The following is a 21,956-nucleotide window of genomic DNA, read 5'->3' on the forward strand; positions in this document are numbered from 1 at the left end:
ATAATCATGAAAAGTGGGTGTAAAATTCATCCCCATGAGAATGATAGGGTATTATAACCACTTTATATTAATTTTGCCATAGTGTACCTGTTTTTGTAAGATGTCAGGCAACAGCATAGGTTTATGACTATCTCTATTGCTCCAGCCCATTTCCTAAATCCTAAGAATCATGCTACCTCAATTTCTGAAATCTTTGTGAAGCAGCATTTCTTAGAAACAAAATTTCTAGCTAAGGACAGAGAATAAGTTCTTAAAAAAAAGTGCATTTTCAGTGTGGAGACTCGGCACCTACTCATGTGCACAGAGCAGCATCATGTGAGAGCACATCTATTCTTGCCAGTCCACTGCAGCATCACTCACCAACACGTGCTGTGCAAATTGGGATTTTTTCACTCTTAAGGAACGTGCTCCAGCAGTAACAGGAGTAGTACCCAATGGAAGGACTTTTTTCAGCCCCAGAAGCTGAGCTTTACAGACTCCAGACAGAGGGGGCTGGCCAGACCTTTGGTGGCTGTTGTGCTAGGAATTAGGTCCATGAAGTTATTGCCAGCAAATGGCAGTCAGTGATTATTAGTTCTGGGTGTAAGTTCAGCTGAAACTTTCATGGGGAGAGGATGAGCACTGCCACTTCTCATCTTCCATTTCCTGCTCTTTCAAGGCTACTGTTATTTCCCAGGGCAATGAAGATTTCTTTAACTTCATATTTCAGGTGTTGTCAGGCTGTACTATTAACCTGAGTGGTACTCGAGCTTTATGTAGGAATAGGAAAAAATTCTTCCTGTCTAAGGACCCATTCTACAAATCTGCCCTTTTCTTCTGTGATTTTTCATGCCTCCATTTCTTTCCCCATGGGTTACACAACCAGTAGCAGCATCAAAATGGAAAAATTCAGTCACTTCTAAGCTCAAATAAAACCAAGGCAATGTAGACATTGCTCTTCCCTTCTTCCCCCCAACATCTTCCTGAATGCTTTCCTATCACTTTCTGGGATTAGAAGGCCTCCTCATGCAGATTCCTCTTTCAACAGCATACATGTAACCTCTCAGAGACCAGAGTAACATATAAATGAGCAACAAAGAGAAATTGCCAAATGTCAAAAAAAATTTTTCATAAAGATGCCATGCAATGTAATAGCCCAGTTAGTATTTACTCACTGTCCCTGTTGGACATGAAAAAATTCTAATAATGCAGATTCTGGTAGATATCCCGTGTAAATGGGAACAAAATTTGTCCCAACTTAATCAGTATATGAATCAGAAATGAAAGCTGTTATATTCAGGCAAATTCTGGAAATATAGAAATAAAAAAATATAAAAAAATATACACCAAAGCAATATAGGTTATCTTTCAAGTGTTTTTACCTTTGGTCCTAATGGTCCACGCTGTCCAGGTCTTCCTGCAGAACCCTATAAAAATATACTGAATTTACTGGTAAATACACATGGCACTTGAAAACAAAATTTTTTTCACAAAGAAATTTGACTCACAACCACAAATGTTACAAAAACCGTGCTGGGGACCTCTAGTATTAACAGAGAGCAATAAAATGTACTCTTTCTTACAAATACAACTAGTGCTGCCACTGTATAGATTTTTAGAAAATATTAGTAATAAATTTATCCACGTGCATTTGTTGTGATGGATTGCTTTCAACTGCTTACAATTTTTTGAATTTGCATTCTTGGCTGAAATTAAGATATTGCTACCAGTTTAGAGGTAACATTGTCTTGCTAGGTTTAAAAGCAATTTCCCAAAAAGTTTGTTTGGAAAAACATTTTGAAATTCAAATTCCTCTCATCTCTATATGGTGACAAGGGTTGTAAAGAACAATTCTGGCTCTTTGATGGTAAAATGGACAGCAGTTCATTATTGGTCACTGTAGAAAGCTGAACAGAAGAGTAAGGAATTCAACAAAGTGATTGAATTTTCTTTATCTGGAATATGAAAACACTAATAAATGGTAATGCTAAATAATGAGAAAACACCAATGAAACTTTACACTGATCTGTGGAAGATAGAAATAGAAACCCTGGAAATGAGAGCTGAGCTGTCAGAAAAATTAATTTTATATTTCTACTTCAAATATAACCACTAATTTCTGATAAAAGATTAATAGAAATCTCAACAGATACAAAGACAGCACCAATAAATGTAATTTATTTTCTGGCAGCTGTTTTGAGTTGCTGCCCCCTTAGAAGCAGATTCTCTCTTTTCACCTAAATACCACTTGGTACTCTGGAGTTGTGATAAGGTGTAAATGGCTCATAATGCAGTACTAGTAAAAGCATTTTCATAATTACAGCAAGATTCTTATTTTTCTTATTTTCTTTTTCTCATCTGCCTTCTGTACTGACTCAAACTTTGCAGAGTAATTAAGCAGTAACAGGAAAATTTTGTTCAACTGCAACAAGACATTTTTTGAATATTTATAGCTGAGTGACTTGGAAACAAGGCCTATTACAAAACCAAATGTGAGAATAAGGCTGTGACTAAGGCAGGTCAGAATGCACAATTTTGGCCCTGGTTGTGGACACCTCCTTGCTTCAGCTAACAGATTCAATACTTATTTTTGTAACTGTATTTCTGTGCTATGTTTGTACCTAGGAAAAGACATAAGAGGGGGAAAAGTTCTCTAAGCTATCAGCTACAACTACAGTGACTCACAAGTACTAGTGCTTTAAACCAGCACAGCTCAAGGTCACTCCTGCCTCCAGTGTTCAGTTGGTGTCTGATGGTTCATGGAATCACAGGCACAGGGTTGTACAGGCCTGTGGAGGCCATCTAATCCAATCACCCCCTTGAAGCAGAACCATCACCAGCTTCAGACCAGGTCAGTCATGCAAAGTCTTGGTAACTCCAAAACCAGACCTTCTGCCACCTCCCTGGGTGAATTGCCCCAGTCCTGCACCAAATTTCTAGGGAAACAGCCTTCTCCTAAAGTTTAGCCTGAGCATCATAATCTGCAAATTGTGACCACTGTCCCTTGCTGCACCATCTGGCACTACAAGGAACAGTTGGGCTCCATCACACTTGCAGTTGCCCCTCAGAGACTCCTAAGTAGCTACTGGATCATGTCTTTGTCTCCTTTTGTTGCCAGACTAAACCACTGGAGCTCCTTCTATTGTTAAGAATGGCAATAAATCCAAACGGTCTGGTTGGTACTGATACATTATATTCCCTTATTCCCTACTTGATTATTTAAGTGGCCCACACTAGCAAAAAATCTCCTGAGACACAGTGGTGGAGAAAAAAGCATGCCTTTGTCTGTGACATTGCTCCCACACTACTGGGAACATTTTTTTTCCTTTAAAAGTGGCATGCCATATTACACACATTTCATTGTCAAACTATAACTTTTCAGTTTCATCTCCATATGTGTGATTCACCTTCATATGCGAGAAAGGAACCTATTAGGGTGAAAGAAGAAATAGAGAGCTAGATAAAATGAAAACCCTTATTTCACCTTTTAGTATCTCAAAAAATATATCAGAGCAGAATCAAAAAAAAATCATTAGCTAATGAAGTATCAGAGAAATACCATTCAGATTCTTTGGAGGGTACAATTATTTTAATGACATTTAGGGCAAGTGAATACATTTCAGTGCAGTGATTCTCAATCTATAGCTGACCGGGGCTATATGTTTCCAAAAAGCAGAGTGGAGGAAACTTCTGTTTGGAAAAAAAAAAACCCAAAACAAGCCAAACAACCCAAAAACAAATTATTCTCCCCTTCCCCAAAACACCCACTCACCTTTGGCCCCCTTGATCCGGGAATTCTTGATTCACTTAACAGGTCGATGCTACCTGATCCTTCCATATCCTAATGGAAGAGACAAAATGCTACAGAATTTAAGAATTTATCTTTTGGGTTTTTTTTCTGGTTTGTTGGGGTTTTTTTTTCAACTGCTCAGTTTTCTGAAGTTCTGTGAAAACTGGAAACATACTGAACACAAATAATTTAATCTTTTGTCATTAACTTTTTTTCTGAGACAAATGGATGATGTTCTGGAGATAGGCTTTGCTTAAATGTGATAAAAACATGTTGTTCTTCCTTACAGAAACTCTGGTCTTTATTGCTTTGCCAACTTGACACCGTTGCTCCGGCACTCCAGGCAGGAGAGCATCAAGCAGAAGTGAGACACCATCTACTGTGTTTAAGCACACTTTTAAGCAGTATTTTTCTGCGTAGCATTTACCTACGACCCAGCTACAGAAACACTAATGACTAGTAAGGGTTACTAGAACTGATTTATGGCAGGGAGAACTTGCAGACAGTTTGTTAAGGGCAGCAATCACTTTTCACCAATAAAGGTTCTTCCTAGTTATCACAGTCGAATATTGAACTCCTGCCTAAAATACTTTCTGAAATTGAGTAGAAAAAAAAGTACCACCAGCAAATTGTAGAATTAATTATCTCAGAGGCTGCCTGGCTCAATTTCCTGTCAAAAGCAGCATCAACACTGATTTCCAATCAGGTTGTTTAGGTCACTGGAAACTCAGGCCTTAGAACCTTCCAGAGGTGAAGGTTAAGTGTTCTCCAGACTAAGCAAGCTTAGTTCACCGAGACTTTCACTATAGGTTATCTGCTCCACTGTCCACTTCCATTGGTCTCTGCTAACTACAGAAACAAGTCTCTGTGTAGTGGGAGTCCTTGAGAGCAGACTATCTATTGCCTTTGGAGATTTTTTAGTAGTTTTAAAGGAAACTACACAGAAAGCAGCAACTTCCCTCCAGCTTTCATTGTTCTGTGACATTCCAGATCCATAGTAGAGGCAGGAGCTGCCAGTTCCAAAGCAGTGAAGAAATAAAATTGCAGGCTGCCATAATTACTTGTTCCAGGGCCAGCACCTGTCACGTTCCTATCCCTTGGCTTGTGCCTAGTCTAAACTTGTCAGACTGTGCTTCAAAACATCTGGAAACCATGCCAGCAGGGAACTGTTCACTTGCTTTTAGCTGCAGTCTTAGTTGCAGCTGTGCTGGCTTAATTGTTTCCTGTTTCTGAAAAGGGAAAATCTTAATCTTTCTTTGTCTCACTTCCCTGCTCCCAGTCACACAGCCTTCATTTGCAACATCAGCATCATGTGTTGAATCCCCTCACTTTCCTTTAGATAACTAAAATGGCAGAAAATATGTTACTTTTGGGGCATGAATGTTCTCTAAAATTTTAGCAAATTAAATTTGCTTGTGGAAGAAGAGATGGAATACTGAATGTTAGTGCATGTGAAAGGCAGGCACGTGCTAGGAATATCTGCAGATGGGAGAAAAGGAACAGGAGCAATGCAGAATCTCCACCTCCTAGTGACAATGAGCCCTTGTGTCAGCTTACCAGGTTTAGAAGACCCACACTCGTGGCATACTTAGCTTTCTGCCTGTTAGTGACTTGAAATGGCCCAGCTTAGCACAGCTGTGATGCTCTTGGGAGATGGTGCAAGGGAAAGGATCAGATGCCAATCAGATGACCCTCAGCTACTATTGAATGACATCTTGACAGCTTAACACCAAAGGTATGGAGAACATCATCTGACCTGACTCCACTGAAAAAGAGACATCTTCTTCTGACCTTTTCTGCCAGCTCCACAAGAGTAAGAGAAGCAGAAGGAAAGCACAGCTGGAATCAGGTCCTTCTTTTTGGGGGACCAAGGTGAGAGACCTTTTGTGCGACTTCACCTGAGGTTGATTTAATGTTATTCAGACTTTCCATTCTGCTCCTCCATCAGCTATCAGTGTCTCAAATACCAACAGAAAGTCCTCTCACATTCTCTTCTGCCTGTTGGATCAAACTCTCACTGCTTAGGGTAAACCACACTGTGTTTTTGGGCCCTTTCCCTTGACTGCACTGTGCCAATCTGTTTTTCCCTTTAAGAGAGTGCTTGATGCCTGCTTGATACAACACATCATCTCTTTTGACATCTGCATGTTTTTAATGGGTTTACCAGGTACCTTCTGCAGCTCAAACTGTTCTTTTGGCAAGCATAAGTGCCAGCAAACACCATGCCATTTGGTTTTTGCACATAGCTGATCACAGATGCTAACAAGTGCTAACAGGAGTGTTTTGCAGAAACAGCCTTACAGCAATAAACAGGCTGCCAACCAAAAGGTAGTGTCACCCTAACAAACTGGCAGACCACGGTGTTGCCTCAACAGATGGCAGGGGTGGGCATCCAAAAGATCAGCTACAGCCAGCAAGTCTGTTAAAAGTAGTATTTCTCTCAGGGAAATGACAATCATGCCAATTTTATTTGGAGTAGATAAAGTTCAAGATGAAGCCAGTCAGGATACTGTTACTGCAGTTAGATTTATCCTTCTGCAAATTTGCATCCATAAAATAGGGACTCCCAATTCCTGCTCATCTGCTAAGTTTGCTTCTCTGAGACTTAGATATCAAAAGTGACAGAGTTTGATCCTAAGCACCTAATTTCAGAACTCCTTGGTGAGTTCTGAATAGGGGCATGTTGCCTTCTACTCAAATAGTGCTAATGGGGAAAAGTGAAGAATCTCTTAAAGAATGGGTCCTCACAGGTCACAGAAGATGACTGTAAGTCAGAGAAGCCATCATTCTGGGCTAAAACTCAGGCCAGGCATGGGATGAAGATGTGACTTGCCAGTGGTCCTTAACTCATTGTGAGACAAGCAGATATTGATTCACTGTGTACCAGTGCAGTGTGCCTAGGACAAGGCAAAGGACTGTTTGTATGCTTAGGCTTCAAGCTGTTCCTTGTTAACAATTTCTGTGCTAGCAACTGCTAGAGAGATTTTTGCCCATTGAAATTCACTGACATCAGGGAGATTATTAACCAGTAGTGTATAAAATACAACTTTCTTTAGTCAGACATCAGAAAGCAAATTAGGTCTCTAAACAAGCTGTCATTAATGGTCATGTCTGTGACACCTCGAAGTGTCTGTAGAGTAAAGAAAAGAAAAATACAAAAGAGTTGGGGTAGATACTAAGAGATATGTGTAGGGAAACTGGTATCTTTAAACACCACCACTTTACTGCAGCCCTTCTAGAGACGGACAGTGGTTTTGGTCAAACATTCTCACTTCTCTGATGAGACTGCCCTGAGTTACTGTGCAAACTTTATTATGACACAAAAAACTTTGGAAATACTTTCTTGAACCAAACAACTAAATTAGAATGGAAAAGTACATGGAAAAAAAAAGGAAACATAAAAGGGAAGATACAAATATGAATATTGATATTGACACTTTCTTGATCTCTCTTCACAAAGATGTTAAAGCAGCAGCTTTAATTCTTGAACCTGGGTGTTCTTCCCTTGCCTTTCTTTATTGCAAAGCCACTTTCTGTTCCAACAACATTACCCAAATGAGCAGTTCTCAAATGATATGTAAAACTTCTCTTGAGCGTGCCCAATCTCATTTCCTAAGTGATGAAGGTACTATTCTCAGAAGTAGAAAAAGTAACTTCTGCAATTTTTTATTTTTAATGGAACATTTTTCTTCCAAGCAGAAGAGCCCATGAGGTCAGAAATGAGCAACGTGTGTCTGTACTTACACTCCTTGGCAAATTTCAGTCTAGAACAAATTACTCTGTCATCAATTCAGACTTAAATACCTATGAAATATACAGGTGATCACATTGTCTTTCCTCTGAAGGAAATATATTTATAGTTACAACAAACTTCAAAATACCTCAAATCCCAAGCCATAGCTTAGTCCTGGTGGTCCAGGAGGTCCAGGGGGCCCCGGAGGCCCAGGAGGTCCTGGTGGTCCAGGTTTTCCAGGAGACCCAATAGGGCCAATTTCTCCTTTGGGGCCTATTGATCCAGTGACTCCAGTATCACCCTAAAATAAAAATTCAGTCTATTGATATACTGAATATACCTAAGTAGAGGTAAGAAAGTATATTTATAGGATCACAGAATGGTTTGGGTTGGACAGCTCATCAAAGTTTCAATCCCTCTGCCATGGGCAGGGATACCTTCCACTAGACCAGGTATCTCAAAACCACATCCAATCAGGCCTTGCACATTTCCAGGAGGAGGTCATCCTCCCATCCTGTTCATGGCCCTCTCCTGGACTTGTTCCAGCAGGTGCATGCCTTTCTTGTGCTGGGGGTTCCAGAGCTGGGCACAGGTGGGCTCTCATGGGGGCAGAGTAGAGAGGGAGCATCACCTCTTTCAACCTGCTGGTCATGTGTATTGGGTCTGGCTGAGCTGGAGTTAATTTTCCCTTAGCAGCCTTCCCAGTGCTGTGCTTTGCACTGGTAGCTGGAAAGGAGTTGGTAACACACCAGTGTTTGGTCTGCTGCTGAGCAGCACTGGCACAGCACTGGTGCTGTCTCTTGAACAATTCTCTCATCCCCTCCTCCTGTCAAGTGGGATGGGAGTGGGCAATATCCTGGGAGAGGACACAACTAGGCTGAAATGGCTGACCCAAATTAACCAAAAGGGTATTCCATACCATATGATGCCAGCTCAGATATAAAAGCTAAGGCAGGGAGGAGGAACAGGGGGGCATTTGTTATTTTATAGTATTTTATAGTATTTATAGTACATATACTATACAGTATTTAGTATATAATATTTTATAGTATAGAATTATGGTATTTATAGTGTATATATATACACATAGTATTATTTTATAGCACTATAGTATTTATTTTATAGTATTCTAGTATTCTGGAGCAACTGTTTCCTGGGAAGTGAACATTACTCACTGATGAGAAGTAGAGATTAAATTTTTTTCTCTTTGTTTATATGCATGCAAACTTTCACCTTCTTTTTGCTTTAGTAACCACTGTCTTATCTCAACCTACATGTTGTTTTCCAACTTGTCATCTCTTTCCCCAGTCCTGCTTGGAAGGGGAGTGATGGAGCTTTGTCCAGCCAAGGTGACTCGACTGCACCACACTTCACGGAGAAGCATGGTGGCCATCTGAGAAACCAGGTCTGTCATCTTCATTAGGTTACACAACAATAATCTTGAGGATTTCTCGGCCCTTTTCAGTAATGTGTTGTATCACAGTGATACTGCCATTCTATAAAGACACAGTCTTTTTTGTTACCTTTGCACCAGCAGAGCCAGGTAGACCTTGATCGCCCTGTAAAAGAAAATAAATTCTGAGTACTTAGAGTAAGACTATTAGGCAACAAAAACACATTTATAGTATTTTTCTTCATCTGAAGCATCAGACTTCGCAGTTAAAAAGAAAGCAACCTGTAATTCAGGAGTTACGGTAACACATTAATAGCTCTGGTCTGGTATGCTGACCGGACTCAATCTTGTATTTCAATTATTGCTGCAGACTTTAAGGGTTTGGAGCACACAGAATTGAACACTGCAGACCACATCCTCATGCTTCTGAGTATAAATGTCAAAATTCTTATGGGATATAACAGAACTGGAAACTGGTCCCACTCAAGTTGTCTAGGGCACCCTTCTAAACACAGGTTGTGATGACTAGGAAGATTTAAAGGTTCCTCTGCAAGAAACAAGATTTTATCAATATTTGCCTTTATACACTTTACTTGCATACTGTTTTTTTCCATTTCATGGAATAGACAGACAATAAGAATGCACACAAATAATTATTTTCCAAATTTCTCTGAATCAACTGGAATAATTTTTATGTTAGCAAGCTCCTATCATTACTCACTCAGCAGAAATATTTCTTGAATAAAGTCTGAAAAAAACGAGTAAGCACCAGGAGTAAAATGATGATGCTATATTCAAAAAGCTATGGCTAAACTCCATGTCAAATGGAATGAACAAATGAACAAACTGAATTTACTTTCAATGCATCCTGTTGTTTCTTCCTGTTATCTTCTCTGGATTAATTTGAAATAATGTACAAAACAGATATTGCAATATAAATTAAATCAAGGTTTTCAGAAAAAAATAGTAAAAATTGAAAAATACTTGTATTGAACAGGTGCAGATACACAGTGCTTCAATTCTAATTGAACTTATATACACAATGCTGCAAACAGACTCAGTGAGGCAAAATATTGTAGTCCTTTTTTTCTTTTTTTTTGAGGATTAAGATTTAAAAAAATTTTAATTTTTCTTTAATTGCTTCTCTTTCCCCATCAATCTACTCCTATAGCATTTGATTCATGTTTGGTTTACTAGACTTCTTTCTGTTCCTAGGCTCCCTCATGTAAAACACACACTGCTGATTGCAGTGGAGGCGTGTTTCAGGTGCCTGCTTTGTAACACACATACTGCACCTCCTGGATGGCTGCTGGTTCCCATGAGTGCTGCACTTTTACCAGCCTCAGGCTTTTGATACCACAGCTCAGGACCCTCAGCCTCCAGAGATAAAAATAAATCAGTATCATGGCCATTTAAGACTTGCCTTTTCATTTCCCTTACAGTGTGTGATCTTGCAGTGTACACTTGGGAATTTACTTCCAAGTTCTTGTGTGTAAGGTGTGCTGTTGAAGCTCACTGGAGAGTGACATTGCCTTGTAGTCTTTGCCTCTGCTTTCTTCACATCCTTCTTGAAGTGGGGTGTAAAAAAAGTGGTGCTTAAATGATGTTTTGATTAGCAATGGGTTCATTTCCCCAAGCTGAGTCTGTTTTGCCTGTGACAGTAATTGCTGAGTGATCTTTCTGTCCTTATCTTGACCCATCAGCTTTTCACTGGCAGGCACCTGGTGTCCAGCCAGCATAGGCCATTACTTTGTCTCTTGTTTGTCAATTTAAATGGTTTGTGCTCCTTCAGACTCATCTCCCCTGTCATATAATGTGCTGTCACGCTGTGCCAGGCTGGGCTAACTGGAGTTCTCTCTTTCCCCCTCCAGACTCACCTGTCTAAGCCAGTCACGACTGGCTTTTGAGTGGCAAATCACAACAGAGTAGTTCATCCTGCATATCGAATACTGCATGCTGCAGAAAATGAGACAGCATCCAATAGGAAATTCTGGATTTCTGAATATGCCTTTTGAGATGTGTTCTAGTAAGCCATTAGTATCTGGATTCCATTAAAAATTACTGAAGCCAGATGCTATTGTGTTGCAGGGACAACTGTTTATGATTTTTACAGCCTAGAATTGACAAAGATTTTCCACTGAAGCAGGAGCAAGACAGACATTTAACTGACCTTTTCTCCCTTCCATCCTGGTGGGCCAGCCACTCCATCACGGCCAGGAGGACCTTGAGGACCCTGTAGATGACAGTAAATCTAAAGCAGGTGCCACTTGAGAGCTCAATTTCTAGAACATGTGTTTAAGTATTAGGAACCAGCTGAGGATACAGCATTATGAAAGACTAATGTGCAGCACCTCCCACCACTAAGTTTTAACACTTTTATTTCTTGTCTTCTGAGAGTTTGGCCTTGTATCCAACCAGTATTTAAATATATTTTAATAGAAAACTATATACAACAGTCATAAAATAAGCAAAAATAAAAAAACCAGCATATTGTAAATAGAACCTTAACATGAGAGATTATGGTGCTATCAAAGCAGGTTTTGACAACACTGTAAAAGACACCATGGGGTTTAAATCCCCAGACACCTCAGTTATCCACACTTTTGACAATGTCAGTGCTAGATGAGACCCAGCTGAGGAAACCTTAATATTGACAAAATCAATGGCCAGGTTTCCTGGGTGGTAGGTTCACTAAAAGCATGTGGTAGGGAGGGATTGGTGTGAAACAGGAGTCTTCTGTGTTGTCACTGAAAACAGAAAAGCCAGAGGTCTTGATTCATAAAACTCCAGTGATATCCTCACACGGGAACAATGAGGCTGGGTCTCTGCTCCTCATGTGGGGCAGCACTTGACTTATTCAGACTCACTTTGCCAGATGTCCCTGGGCAGCTGAGCCTGAAGGAACATTCCTACACTTTCAAGAGCAGTACCCCTAAAAAGTCCTTCTGCAGAAGAAAAGGCACTGCCACTTTGCTTTGGTTGATGGTGCTCATATTGTTCATGACGTCTTACTTTAATTTTGCCTCAAAAAGTGTATATTAAGTTCTCCACCCAGTTTCTGGTGTTGTATCCATGACTTGTATCCTGCATGCATTTGAGTGAGCAGGCAGACTGGGAAACTCTGGCTTTGTAGGGTCAACCAATAAATCAGTACAGGTATTGAAGTGCAGCCCACAGTAACTAGACATGCATGAAAGGTAACAGGCATATTGCACAGCCTATATTTTTAAAATTGGGCTCTGAAAGCCTTTAACTGCACTTACAGGGGTGTATTGTGGCCTCTGGAGATCTTTAATATTTATTCATCTTTTTTGAGGAGGGATATAAAAGGCTAGCGGAGGAGATAGAAACCATTGTTTCCCCCTGATGTTTTCAGAATTATCACAAAGCCTCATTTTTCTGTCTCTCTCCCTCCCTGTCACCCCTGGTTTTGCTCTTTGAATGCACTGCAAGTCATAGAGTAACTAACGAATTATTTTTAACATTGAGAATAATCAGAAATATTTTCGGTATGTTTCAAACATTTTCATATTGTGTTTTGGCACGATTACATAGACAGAAGAGAATAAGAAAGGAGGTTGAGCTAAGAACAATAACTGTTGTAAAGTTTACTAAGAACTTCCACTGTACTGCTTATCAATGTTAGGCTTCATTGTGCTAAAATTGCTGATTTCCTTTAGAGCTTTGGAATAGTCTCTCTTATGTAGCTAGCAGGCAACACTGGGACATTTGTTACTCTCATCATGGTATATTAATGCATTTGTGAGCTACCTCAAACAAAAAAAATATGATAGAAAATATCCTTATGCAATGCTGTGAGTCAATTTAGCTTCATGTAGTTTTTAGGAAATGTGTATTTAGTCAGATCAATATCATATCAGTATGAGATGCACTGTGAAGCAGTTTGTGCTGGGCTGTTTCCTATTACTAAATGCAGCCTTTACTCAAATATTTCCAAGACATGTTTGTTGGGAGAAGAAGTGCTACATCACAAAGTTCCTGATTTAGCAAGGACTTAAGTCTGTCCCCAGCTTCAAGTGATTGGCTGGTCTTCTGGAATTAGAATTCACAGCTGAAAACCCTGAATAACAAAAATGTGTTAATGTGGTACTTAACGAGGGTTCCCAACCACAAAAATTCTGCTAGGAATTGATCTCACTTCATTTATCCAGAGTGTGAAAATGTGTGCAAATCTTTGAAAAGCAGGATGACAGCTTCTCAGGTCATCTGAAATTGTGGGACTGCATGGGTCTGTATTCTTAATAGCTGAAATTTTCCTTCAGCAGCTGCAGGTTTGTCCTGGACTAATTCTTCTGAAAATGTTCTTTAGTAGTCTTATTGACATTTAACTTCTACTTTTTAAACTAATATGTTTCCCAGGAACTATCCTGAAACAATGATTTCTGTTGCATTGGAAAACTGTCTACAAGTAGCTCATGTTATTGCCTGTGAAATCCCAAATTAAGCAAGAGGGAATACACTCATCTTCAAAAATAAAAGATGAATCAATACTTATTTCTCCATCTTTTAAAACATTCCTTTTTACATTATTCTTTCATGGAAAATTGTAGTACTATATCCTAGATCGTTTGAATTACTTTATATTCTGAAGATATAGAAACAGCCACATTCAGGAAAGTTGAAGATATATTTTGTATTGTGAAAACGGTGTTATAGAGAACCTCTTAATCTAACTCTACTACACTTTATCAAATGCAGCAAATAAAACATTAGGGTAACTGCTCTTTTTATAAGACTTGCAAAGAATTTTCTTAAAATTACATTTTTAATGCTCAATACAATTTGATCTGTCTTGGATTCAGAAAAGAAAACAGGTACTGTTGGGATTACTGTTTAGCAGTTACATGAAATCTGGTCAGAATTTCAGACTTTTATATTTTATGCTGACATCCATATTACCATCAGTAGATGCAGAGAACAATGGATTTCCTTGTCTTCCATGCACTTGGCTCTTGAATCCCATATTAAAGTCTTTCAGGTGCCTAATTTCTTTCTGCACAAAAGATGCTGCTTTCCACCTGGATGGCCAAACACATTTTAGACTTTGTATCAACTCCCATCTTGGTTATTCTCAAAAAACCTCCCTCCAAGACAGCTCAGATATAGTGAGATCTCCTTTCCAACACCTGTCACCATGACACTTTCTTGATATATGCTAATGACACCTTGTCAGGTACAGAAATGGTGACTCACTTTTGAGGGTCGTGGGATGTACAGGACAAATCTTGTGCTGAGAACAACTGCTGCTGGCAGACTGTTGATAGGGAATAAGGGACCCTTATTGGTAAATATATGGAATCAGAGGTTATTCTGAATTGGAAAGGATCAATGAGTGCAGCTCTTAGATGAATGGCCCACACAGAGATCAGACCCACAACCTTGGCTTTATTAGCACCATGCTCCAATCGACTGGGCTAATCTCATAGTTCCAGAGCTGTTCAATGATAAAAAAATTGATGTTCTTCACTGACAAAAACACTTTACTGAGGATTTATTTGCAAGCTGAACTTTAGCAACATTTTTTATGGTAAATTACATTTCACATGTCCAGAGGAATAAGTGTTTTTACCTAGCTGAAGAAAATAATGGAAGTGGCAAATTCAGTTTATTCTACAAATTTCCTGAAGCTTATATAAATGATTTAGCCAACTTCATTTTCCTGAAAGCACCACCACAGAAAAACTGATACTTAGTCTTATTCAGTGTTGGCAAAAGCACAATTGTTATTTATTCTGGTCCCAATTCACCAGTATCTGTCTGTCAAACGTACATTACCCTGTGCAGTAATGTGCTTTGATTAACAAGACTTTTTTTTTAAAATAAATTTGCATAAGATTCAAGCTCTTAAATTAAGAATATTCTGCAATTTTTAAAAGAATTATACAGACTGTAAGTCTTAGTGTTGCAGGACAGAAGCAACATCAAAGTTTGTGCACAAAAGGGTACTCACTTCAGGGCCTGGTTCCCCAGAAGCTCCATCTTCTCCTGGTGACCCAGGAGGTCCTACACCTGAATCAGGTGCTGGCTTTCCTGGAAGACCAGGCAGTCCTGGAGGGCCTGGTGGCCCTGGAAGACCCTGGATAAATCAGCAGGACTGTTAGAAATTATCCTAGCCAGGTTCATTTCTATATACATGGAACAGGAAAAAGCTCATAAAACTGCTCAAATGGATAATTCAGGCTCATAAAACTCAGCTGGGGTTTCCACACCACTTCTGCTTCACTGAGAACCAATTCTAGTTTCACAGATACACCCTTACATTGGGTCACACTGACCTCCCTCTCCCGTGCACTCTGAAATGTGCCACCTCACACCGTGCATCAGCAAGCAGGACATTGAAAACCAAAAAATCTTGTGTCAGCTTCTGTAACCCAGTAGAGACCTCAGACATATCCCAAGGATCGACCTAATGATAGGAGACCTGAGCAAAAGGAGGCCAAAGGATCATTGTACAGAGGGAAGTGGCTGGTTTTTTCTCCTCTACCATTTCATAGTGTTTCTTCATGTTATTGCTGGAGCACTGAGAACCTCTACTCATGGTCAAGACCTGTTTAATGCTGTAAAACTGGCCTCTGCTCTAAAGATCTATCCTGCATAGACATGAGCAGAAGTATTTCAATTGAATGATTTGAATGAAGTGAGTGAAATGTTATCTTAGGAGAAGCAGTGCATTTCAAATATTCCCTCCCATGTCTGTGTTACTGGTTGCATTAGCATGAGGAGGTGGAGAGCTTGAAGTTTTGGGCCATGGCACTATAAGTCAGGAAACCTTTAATTCTGACTTCTACAGGATTCCATCCGGAAGAGGGTCATCTTGGATTTTCAGTACAGTAAACAGAGCCCTCTGCAGAGCTCTCACCTGTGGCCCTGAAAACCAAAACCTTCTGATAATATTTTCATAGTTTTAGTTACTTTCCCATGAAAGTTCCATAAACATAAGTTATCTATCACATTCCTTATAAGAAATGTCTTTTGATGGATGTTTCGCATGACGAGTGTGCTTGGGGAGGTGGTAACTTAATTATCCAGTCCCCGGCCATTGTCAAGAATCTATAAATACTGGAGTCAGAGAATAAAGGTTACTTCTTTCCTGTTCTAACTCTGAAAGGTGTTTGTGTGAACCATTTTGTGTCCTTTAGTGACACTCACCTGTCTTGTTACCTACAAAGGGCATCTGAAGAGGCTCCTAAATTAGGCAAGATAGCTAACTTTCAATGTGTGGCAATTGACTCCTTGAGTCAATTCCTTGAGAATAAGGTATTAAGCATTTTTGAGGAAAAAGAAAGAAACAGAAGAGGAGTCTTGAGGCAGAAACCAGTCTGAGAGAATGAAAAATATCACTAGCTGTGTTGCAAAACAGAGGACTCCAGTGCGCTGTAGCATTCTGGAGTTCATAGGAACCAAAATGAATTCAGAAAGCTGCGGTGTTACTGAGGTTCAGTTCACCAGAAAGCTGCACCATAAAGCATTTCATACAGACCCACATATTTTTTTAGAACAGGTACTCCAAATTGCAAAAATCAAAGACCAGGGTTATACAACACCTTCCACTGACTAAAAGGGGCTTTTAAGAGAGAAGGAGAGGGGTATTTTACAAGGGTATGTAGTAACAGGATAAGTGCAATGGCTTCAATCTGACGGAGAGTAGGTTTAAAATAGATATTAGGAAGAAATTCTTTACTATGAGAGTGGTGAGGCACTGGAAGAGGCTGCCCGGAAAAGCTGTGGATTCCCCATTCTTGGCAATGCTCAAGGCCAGGTTGGATGGGGCTCTGAGCAACCTGGGCTAGTTGGAAGGTGGCCCTGCCCATGGCAGGGAGGCTGGAACAAGATGATATTTAAGGTCTTTTTATGATTCTATGAATCTATGATTCCCATTTCTCTCCTCTTTACTGTCTTGTCATAGTCAGATTAAAAGCATTTTCTCATTTTACAAAGTCCTCTTGCCATTTTTTCTTTTTTGGCTGCCTCCTGTCTTGTGCTTCTTCCCCACTCACAAGCACTTAAGCCTTTTCTGACCTTGAAATGAAACCATACAAATTCTTTCTGGATGCTGTAAATTAAGCATGTAAAAAACTTGCATTATGAAATTGACCTTCTACAACCTGCTTGAGTAAAATAAAGCTCTTTATTATGAGAAATATCGATATATACTTACTCTTAAAATCCCAGTGTCTCTGGTACCCTCAGTATCTCCAGAACCTGATTCTTCAGGTTCCAGTCTATTCTGAAAATAGGAGAATTCTATTTTATATTATTGGTTCTAAAGATGAGAAATGCAAATATCTCTTGACATTTAATGGAAATAAAGCTATTTCCAGTAAAAAATCACCAGTAAAATAAATTATAATACAACAAAAACCTTACACTTATATTTCTGGTGTTTCATACCATCTTCCTTTGTAGTCACTGAGCACAGTGATAACTATCCTGTAGGACACACATGCCTTGTGACTGTTTAAGTGAACTAAAGTAATATCTCAGACAAAATTTAACTTGAGAGGTACCTGCCAACATTGAGAATATCCTAAAATTCAGATGTCGTAGATAACCCCAGTTTCCTACAATGTGCCTCTCATTTAAAAAGCCAAATTCTGAGATTCCTACAACTGGAATAAAATAGATTACTTTTATAGAGAGAAATCAATATACTGAAGCCTTTTCTGAAACATTTCTAAAACATTCTGTTGGCCTGGAGCACCTTGTCCTAGGGATCTGGAGCTGCCTTGCTGGTCTCTTGAAGTCAGCATCAGTGCAGGCTCAGCAGTGCAGTGGAACACTGTTAATCTGTTTTTATGCTCCAGAAATATATTGGCATAATTTAGCAGACCCAGAATCAGGGGAGCATGCAATCCATTTTGGCCAGTGGAATATGTTCCAAACTATCTTGTTAAATACTCACGATACCCAGTGTGACAGATGGTTTTGTTTAAAAGTCCACCCCAGGATTTCCACTGGTGTCAGTGGTGAACTATGTCAAAGTGTAAAATCAGCTCTCACACCATGAACTGAAAATTCAGGCCAGATTCCTTCTTTAGCTGTGTGCACATGTATCCTCAAGGATACAGTGGGAAAAGTCCAAGTACAGCAGTATGATGGATCTGAAACTCATTCTTTAACGTTTCCTGAGCACTGAGCATTCAAATTACAAACATTGTCATCATGCTGGTATGTATTCTAGTATTTAATGACAGCAAACATAACTGACTGTCAAACCATTTCTTTGTTCAACAGCAGGAAGAAATTAATAATTCAGGTTTAAAATGCCTCTGTGGAAATTTTTGTTTTATGTTCTCCCATATATTTGCTGCTTTTTGCACAAGGGAGCACACATGACCACTGACATTTTAAAATGTGAATACTGGCTGTTAACGTAGGTTACAGTATTCACACACTTCAGTCAGACATTTATTTGCATTTCTGCATGAATGTTTTAGAAAACATGATTATCTCTGTGGCAGTCAGGCTACTTTCCCAGAGAAAACCTCCTATTTAGTTCTGGATTCCTCTGTGGCAAGCTGAGCTCACTGACAGAGATCCCCAAATACTCACTAATCCTCTGGAAGGAGCAGATGGTCCTGTGGGTCCTGGTAGTCCAGGGGGTCCTGGCAATCCCTCACCAGGATCACCCTGAAATGGCAATTAAGATAAATCAGCAAGGATTTAACCACAGAAAGACTATAAGCTACAAGCTGTGTGGATTTCCAGTCACAAGAGTGGCTGCTTAGATATTTTGAGCAGGATTGGACTTTGTTCATTTCTAAGACAAGCTCCCAAGGAACATGATCTTTGCATTGGCAATGGAAGAAAGAACTCTTCTAACTTCTGCAATGAATTTGCAAATGTACAAGCAGCATTAACAGCATTAGGCAGCACGTCTTTCCAGAATAAGTTTCAACTGTGGATCTTGCATTTTTAGGGCATATTAGATATGAATCCTCACTCCACCCCCCCAAAAAACCCAAACCAAACCAACTGAACCAAACCAACCCAAGCCAAAAAAAGAGTAGTCAGTGTGGTCACACCATGGTACTCAATTTGTAAATGTCTTGATTTCATTGCTACCCTCTGTAATGCTTTTTTCAATACCACCACAACAGGATTTTTCTTCAGTGCATTGACCTTTATCTACTGCCAACACAATAAAAGACCCTGTTCAAATATGTGTCATTTTCTCTCATAATTACTACAATTTCTTATAATTTTTCTTTCTTACATCGCCTCTGACATTTTGCTGAGGTTAGTTTGAACTGCTTCAGCTGAAGATGTTTGTGACTTTTAATAATTTTTCTGCTAAAGTCCAGTATTTTTCACTTGAGTCAAGAGCTGAGGTTCTGCCTCCACTGATCTGTGCTTTACCCTCTAACCTGCCAATTTGCTATCTGGGCTTATGAGCATTTTAATTGTGCTCTATAAATTCACATATTCAGTTACATAGCAGGAAACACTGACTTTTAACCACCTCCTGGTCACTTGCTCTTTATGCTTGAGAATTCATTAGATAAATGTATTCATTCAGTTCTTTGTTCCCTGTGGCTTTGTCAAATGGTTCCTATAGTGATACTTCAGTCATACCCACAGAGAATGTGTTTAATTAATTTGGGGCTATTTTCACTGTCTGCCAGATTGGTCATTTACAGATGCTCTTCATTCATTTTAACACATCCTCGCTTTTTTCCAATGACTATTACATTAGTTCCTGGCAGTGTTTGGTGCTTGTTTTCATGCAATTTCTTCCACTTTGTGTGCACTGAGAGGAGGACAAAAACCCCAGATCTCACATTTGGGTCATTTTTAGGAAGCCTGACTGTATCCATTCCCAAAGAGCATCTCATAGCTGTATCTCTGCAGGGAACATGGAGCAAGGTGGAAAAGTGACAGCCAGCTCCCCATTCTCCACTGCTATGTAGTGCCCCATTCATTCCTGGCTTTCCATTTTCAATTAGAAGAACCAGAAAGAGGAAGATCCTATTACTGTTCCTGAAATTTAGATATTGTTATACTGGAAAAGGTGCTGACTGTCTTTAGACAGCATAACAGTTTTGAATTTTTGTGTATATTCTTTAAGCTTTAGTCACCCTACCAACACAGCCAGGTCTAGGAAATCACACTGATTAAGATATTGAAACAATTTGCTGGACACCTGTTTTTTTAAAAATAATTCACATGTATAAAAGAGGATCAGAGCAGTGTCTTCTTGTTTGTCCTGTTTTTACTGCCGGAATTGTCTGTTTAAAGTATTGCCAAGACAAAGCTCTGTATATGAAGCTGTCAGCTTTCCTCAGTGCTTTTGAACCTATTGTTAAAATTTTTAGCACTCTTTTACTAACTTCACAGTTTCTCTTTGAAGTGTCCCTTGAAAATATTAATCCAATTTTTAAATGAAATACTAAGCTGAAGATGTTTTTACTAAATTAGGCATAAAAGCAATCAGGAATGGACTGCTGGAGTATTTCCTTTTCCAAGATAACTTTTGCTCTCTACAGCTAAGCTGCTTCTCCTGCTGCTAGAATGTCCTTCTGAAGGCAATTCTGATCAATAAACCAAGGCTGGATGGCCTTTGGCTGTGAGGTCAGTGAGAACAGACTGGCTGGGCCCACAGTCCTTAGGTACTTGACTCTGGGACTCCTTTTAGCCCTGCATGTTCAAAGCTAGTATTTTGAGTACTATTTTGGGGTTTTTTTTGGGTGGATTTTGCATGAAATTACTTTAAACATATACTGAAATCCATCAGCATGAGTATTTGAAAGTAAAAAGCTTACTGGGATGGCACTGGAGGAGCACAGAGCCAGCTTTGGCTCAGTCTCATCTTGCAGCACACTGGGAGCGGTTAACAACTGATGCTACCCAGGAGGCATTGTCTGAGTGAAGTCTCTTTGATACAGCCCAAAACACTGTCAGGGACCATGTCTGCAAGTCTGAATCATCAGCAAATCAGTCAGCTCCTGGGCCTGTTCCCTTTGGCAGTGTAGGCGTAGCACTTGTTGCTGAAGATTGGAATGGTCACCTAACAGGACCTGTGGCTGTAGCAGATGCAGAATAAAATGAGCTTGCTAATTTGCACTTTGCTTATAAACAGAAGAAATGGCAATGATCATAATCTTTTCCATTTGCTCTGTTTTCATTAAAAGAATCCTGACTGGTTTTATGGTTTCCTACACATGAATTATTTACCTCAGTACCAAGTACCCTAGAAACAACTCTGGTTGCAAGAAGGACCAAAGCAGATTTGCAAGAAACCTAAAAAGCTAATTGTCAAAGGACATTTACTCTTGTAATGCCTGTTGACAACTGATAGGGTTGTATGGACTTGTAAATCCTCCTGCTTGTCTCCCATACTGCCTGGTTTTGTGAACAAGTACCTAAGACAGGTCCCAGAGGAGAGCAAGAGTGTTCCCACCATGATGTACCTGAGATGTACCTTCACTTCTCTACAGTCTGTGAGAACCCTCTGCTCAACATGTCTTTCCATTACAGCAGGGCAGAAAGATGGGGTGTTGCCATGCAATCAGACCTGATTCTGGTACTGGAGACTAATTTTACCATTGCAATGATTCTGGATCATTTCAAATGAATCTCAATAGATGAGATATATATGGGTCATGTTTGTTAATTTATGGAGTCTGTATTGTTTTGTTAAACAGATGAAAGGGATTATTAATTTGACACTTAGAGTTACTATCTGTATGTCAATTTTGTATACAACATGTACTTTAATAGATTATTCCATTAGATCTCGCTTCATCTCAGAAGAGATACAAGCTGTCAATTCAGATGGTTTAACTCTTATTTCAATTATGTTCATTTCCTAATGTAATTAATTAATTAATTATGTAATATGATTATACTATCTCTGTTAAATCACTTAGCCAGTAGAGTAAGTTGCCCAGAGCAGTTATATACAACAATTGACTTTTCTTTATAAAGTGTTCAATATATCTTCCTTAGCTCTTCTGTGAAAGCCCATCTTTTTCTACTGCTGAAGGTTATTCATGGTCTTGAAAAATAATTACGATTCTGATATGGTGCCATCCAGCCAT

General features: G+C 39.4%; 1 protein-coding gene across 4 annotated transcripts in view; it reads right to left on the minus strand.

Annotated features, from left to right (window-relative positions):
- The window catches only part of COL15A1 (collagen type XV alpha 1 chain), a 115,303-nt gene that overhangs the window by 42,090 nt on the left and 51,257 nt on the right, over window positions 1-21,956 (minus strand). For all 4 annotated transcript variants that reach the window (XM_005525231.3, XM_014254534.2, XM_014254533.2 and 1 more), the window contains 8 exons: window positions 18,469-18,546; window positions 17,075-17,143; window positions 14,867-14,992; window positions 11,066-11,128; window positions 9,026-9,061; window positions 7,651-7,803; window positions 3,752-3,820; window positions 1,362-1,406 (listed from right to left, as the gene is read on the minus strand). In XM_005525231.3, the coding sequence (XP_005525288.3) occupies window positions 1,362-1,406; window positions 3,752-3,820; window positions 7,651-7,803; window positions 9,026-9,061; window positions 11,066-11,128; window positions 14,867-14,992; window positions 17,075-17,143; window positions 18,469-18,546 (639 nt within the window). The remainder of the gene's footprint in view (window positions 1-1,361; window positions 1,407-3,751; window positions 3,821-7,650; window positions 7,804-9,025; window positions 9,062-11,065; window positions 11,129-14,866; window positions 14,993-17,074; window positions 17,144-18,468; window positions 18,547-21,956) is intronic.

Source organism: Pseudopodoces humilis, chromosome 1 (genome assembly GCF_049639895.1).
Source record: "Pseudopodoces humilis isolate 2021_Gansu_Grassland_sample_001 chromosome 1, ASM4963989v1, whole genome shotgun sequence".
Taxonomy (NCBI): Eukaryota; Metazoa; Chordata; class Aves; order Passeriformes; family Paridae; genus Pseudopodoces; species Pseudopodoces humilis.